Source organism: Engraulis encrasicolus, chromosome 9 (assembly GCF_034702125.1).
Source record: "Engraulis encrasicolus isolate BLACKSEA-1 chromosome 9, IST_EnEncr_1.0, whole genome shotgun sequence".
Classification (NCBI taxonomy): Eukaryota; Metazoa; Chordata; class Actinopteri; order Clupeiformes; family Engraulidae; genus Engraulis; species Engraulis encrasicolus.
The window spans coordinates 26,558,960-26,563,959 of NC_085865.1; the positions used below are offsets into that span (position 1 = coordinate 26,558,960).

Sequence of the window (5,000 nt, forward strand, 5' to 3'; positions counted from 1 at the left end):
CCCTTTTCGGTTTTCCTTGGTTGCGTGTGTTTCAATGCCCCTTTGTTTCTGATGGGTTATTTTTATCAGACAGTGCCATGAGGTCATTCATTAACCTTCGTGGGGGTTTTGTTTACATGAGTTTCAATAGGTGATTGTTTTGTGTGCGTGCGTGCGTGAATGTGTGCGTGCGTGCGTGCGTCTGTGTCCCTGTGCATGTGTGGTATTTTTGGCATAGTTTCCTGTGGTACGGTTTACCCACTGAGTTGTTGTTCTACTCCACATTTATCGTTTATTATGGGGTCAGCTGAATGCCAGTAAAGGCTATGAGAAATGCATGACTGTGCCATTAAAATCATGAATAGCAACGTCACTGTGTGTAATACATGCTCTTTATATGCTCCAAATTGTATTTGATACAGTATGACATTTGAGATAAAAGGCCTGCTATATGCTATCTCTTACAGTCTGCCATGTTGATTTTTCCCACAGGCATTACCCGAAGACTTCCTTCACCATTGTGACAGACACGCCAGAGAATCTGCGCCTGAAACAACAAAGCGAATTGCAGAGCCAGGTAAGAGGGGTGTTGCCATGCAAGAGGGTTGTGAACATACGTAAGGGGTGTGTACATATAAAATGGGGGTGTACTTAGGTCATACAGTGGGTTAACATACAAGGACCAAACGGAAGGCGTGATGGTTAATTTGTTTCCGTGAATAGGTCTTTTTTTCATGAACACACACCAAAGCCTAATTGCAGATGTTCCTACAAAGGGAGTATGTGGTTGTACAATTTTGGGCAGGCTTAAACACATGGGCCTGATGGCAAATGTCAATAATTGCACTGTTTACAGTGGTGGTAAGTTTGTCTATTTCACTAACACTCAACTGAGTGAGCTGGCCGATGAAATAGCTGTGTGGCTATTTATAGGGGTGTGGCTTAAGGGTGTCACAGGGGCCTGATGGTAAATTCAAAGTCTTTATTAGGGGAGAGCTCCTTGAAATTAACATCTTGCTTTTGAGAGGGTCCTCAAAAACACAGCTATACCAACATAACACACACATTATTAGTTTCAGTGAATTGGTCTCCCTCTTCCAGAGTTGCAAAGCCAGGTGAGGGGATGTGGGCTTACAGTATGTTGAGGGGGTGTTACAGTAGGGCTCCGCATACTTAATGTGCGCAATTTGGCGCATTTGGCGCGAGAACCATTAAAATGTGGCAGACCATTCATAGTCAAAAGCGCCATTTACAGGCTTTTGCTTGCATTTTCGGAAGTGTGCCCTCTGCTGTTCATGAGAGAAGCGACAGAATCTGTCGCAACTCGCAGCGGGAGTTCTAGAGATGTATAAGAATAGAAAGCCAAACACGGCTGCTGTAGGGCTACTGGACGTCTGACTTATGACTTACCACAAGGAAACATAGATTTTTGTTGTAGCCTACATTGCCAGATCATTCTAAGACCATGTGAGAGTATTGTTCTGGCTGCAGAATGTATAAATAGATCGCCAAAAACAACAATTGTTTCACTGAACAACATTTAAGGGAAAAGATAAAATAACTTTTTATTATCCTCAAAATGACGCAGGGTCCCTTCTGTAGTGCAGTAGCTGTAGCCATATCTCTTCGCAACTCCTGCTTTGTCTGCCTACATACATGGTCGCCGGTGGCGCACGCCAAGTTACAACAAATGTGGGGTGCACGACCTCGCGCCGCGGCAGCTTGCGGAGGGGCGTGTGACGTAATTTTGAGCGCACGCCATCGTCGCCAGCGAGGTTGAATGAGGTTAGCGCCAGTTATGTTAACTATGAATCCGCCTTTACAGTGCTGAAGTACAGTGCTGAAGAGGGCCCTATGGTGAATGAGAGTAGATGTGGTGAACAAGTCCCTTTGTTCCACTAACACACAACAGAGTATTACAGAGCCAGGTGAGAGGTGCTTGGCTGTAAAAAAGGGGGTGTGTTCGTGCAGTGCTGAGCTGCTTCAGACACAGGACCAGAGTGGGCCCTGATGGTGAATGTGAGTCGTCTCAGTGAGTAGGTCAGTTTGTTCCAGAGTTTGATAGTATCTTAGTTTTACTACTAATTAATATTTAAGACCAGAATCAGTGCAATAGTTGAAATTCAGAAATGCAAGGTTTATTGGCTTGAGAGAGGGAGAGAGGAGGCCATTAGGCCCAAAGGCCTGTCCACAGGCCTCCCCACCCCTCTCTCCAATGAGGTGTTAACAGGTAAAGATGCAGACAAGAAAGGGGCTAGAACAAATCCAGGGTCTGGATTTAAAACACCCTCCACAGGAAGTGAGGTCACATGGAATGATGTCACATACAATGATAGTTTTAGCCAATAGCAATCAGCACCAGTGATTCATAATTATCCCCTGGAGGCTTGTTGGGAAATTAACCTTTATTGCCTCCTACAAACTAAGAGAGAGTTGTTCCTTCATGGATAAAACAATGCATGGACATCCAAATGTAACGTATCAGATTGGGGGCAATATTCAGATTCCTTCAAGTTGCAGAGCCAGGCGAGGGGTTGTGGCCTTACAGTTTTGGCGTCTTGCTCGTGCAGTGCTAGGTGGGTTTACGATAGAGACACAGGACCAAAGGAGGCCATGATGGTTATCATCGTGAGTGTTTTTGTCGGTGAGCAGGTCCCTCTGTTCCACTAACACACAACAGATGGCTAAGCAGCAGGGGATCCATAGCACTTTGGGTTACAGCAGGATCACTCTGAAATTGCTACCAGTGGTCTCAACAGTAGTCCCTCTCTTACACACACACATGCATATTGTTACAGTAGTTAATCTCTCTATTCCTTTTCAGCATGAGAGGGAGTTTGCCCCCTTACATGCACACCCAAATATGTGCATAACGCCCACACGCCCACACACACGCCCACACACACGCCCACACACACACACACACACACACACACACACACACACACACACACACACACACACACACACACACACACACACACACACACACACACACACACACACACACACACACACACACACACACAGGTTTAATGATAAGACAGTGAGATGGCAAAATTGTACTATACACACACAGAATAGAGTGTCACAACTTTACAGAGACTCAGTCTTATGAACAAGAGCTACATGAATGCGCAACAGGACAAGATGTCATGAAACAAAGGCTGTCAGAGTGATTCAGTCAGTGACACCCTTAACACCTGGCTGTGGCGGCGTCCAGTGAGGCCCGTTTGCATTTGCTTTGTTTTGTTTACCTGTTGTCTCATGTGTCTGTACTGGTCAGCATGCTACCACACTGGCACAAATGTTGTCTCTCGAGCCGCCTGAGTGTGAAGTGTCCTTGCCTCTCCTTTGCCCCCCCTGTTCTCTCTCCTCCTCTGCTCTTTATTACTCTCCTCTTCCTCTGTATCCTCCTCTTCCTCCTCCTCATTCTTTCCCCTCATCTCCCTGCTCTTCTGGCTCTGTTCCCTCTTCATCATCTTCATCTCATCCTCCTCTTCTTCACTCTGCTTTTCCTCCTGTCCTTCTCTTCCTCCTCTTCCTCACCCTGCTGTTTTTTTTCAATTTCTCATAGTCCTGATCCTCTCTCTTCTTTGAGGCGGGATTATCATCCTCTTCCTCCTCTTCCTCCTCCTCTTATTACTGCTCCTCCTCCACCTCCTCTTCTTATGTGCCCTAAGCCCATTGGCTCTGGATAGGCTGGCATGAGTTGGGTTGCAGGTTGGGTCCATCTGCTGCCCGCCTGGCCGAGTCCGAGGTGCTATATAGCTCATGCAGGGTGCAACACATGCCACACCTCCAGCTCTCCTCTCCACAGGGTTGGTTGGCACAGCGGCGGACAGGAACCTCCTGCTGAGCTTCAAACAGGGAGGAAAGCCTTGGATCCATCTGTACGTGTGTGCGTGCTTGTGTGTGTGTGTGCGTGCGTGTGTGGAGGTCGACTGCCATCGCCAGGCCAGAGCCAGTGAGCATAGAGACTGAGATAGAGGACTCTGATGAAGACGCATGTCGAAACGTTAGTCTCACTGCACTAAAAAATAAATTACAGAAAATAGACATCCGTGTGGCACCAGATTTCTTTCCCTTTTTGCTTATGTTTTAGTCCTGCTCTGGTTGCACCGGATTGTTAATTTAGAAGCGCGGAGTGCGTATCTCCTTTGTTTTATGAGATAGAGGAGTGTTGTGAGTGTGATTGTGAGTGTGTGTGTTTGTATGCGAATGCGTGCTGCGCGTGTAAGTCCGTGTGTGTAAGTCGACTGCCATCGCCAGGCCAGAGCAAGTGAGCATATGTGAGATAGAGGAGTGTGTGTGTGCGTGTGTGAGTGCTTGCGTGCGTGCCTTTGCATAGTACGTCGACTGCCAGCGCCTTTAGGCCAGAGTGAGTGAACCTGGACTACAACTGCTCCTGAGATAGGGATGATTGTTGTTCCATCCTTTTCTGAAAGGTGAACTCTGTAGTCCTGGCCAAAAGGTGATAATTGGAACTCACCTGGCAAGCAACCCAGCAACCCTCCCTTCTCTTCCATGCAGCTGAGGAGACATAATGGCATTGTTTCATTGTTACTTTGTGTGTTCAGGATTGTGAACAACCACCAATCGTAATAGCATGCCATGAGATTTGTATATACAAAAACAAATATAGAGCACTAAGACAAATTGCAATACATTCTCATGGAGCAAAAGTATTAAAGCCTTTATGTTCATCAACAGAGGTTCAAATGTTTCTTCTGATTGCGTAACATTTAAAAAAAATCCAAAAGAAATGTAATTGATGGTAATCAGGGATTCTTGAAGATGCTGATCTCCTGCGTGTCCTCTAAAGGTTGTGTGTGCTGAGATCAGAGCTCATTCACTTGCTTTGCATCAGCACCCAGCTACAAACAGGGTTCATCATCAAAACAGTCTTTGAGTTCGTGGCATCAGTGCAGGACTTGGCTGCATGTATGCTATTCTCTTTTAAGTGCTAGCACTAGTCTTACATGTCTACGTAGATGTTTGTGTGTGCGTACGTACGTACG

The 5,000-nt window shown here is 46.3% G+C and overlaps 1 protein-coding gene across 2 annotated transcripts in view; it reads left to right on the forward strand.

The window, feature by feature from the left end:
• LOC134455655 (LIM zinc-binding domain-containing Nebulette-like) overlaps positions 1–5,000 on the forward strand; it is a 62,210-nt gene that overhangs the window by 42,603 nt on the left and 14,607 nt on the right. For both annotated transcript variants that reach the window (XM_063206867.1, XM_063206866.1), the window contains exon 3: positions 472–556. In XM_063206867.1, coding sequence (XP_063062937.1) covers positions 472–556 — 85 coding nt within the window. The remainder of the gene's footprint in view (positions 1–471; positions 557–5,000) is intronic.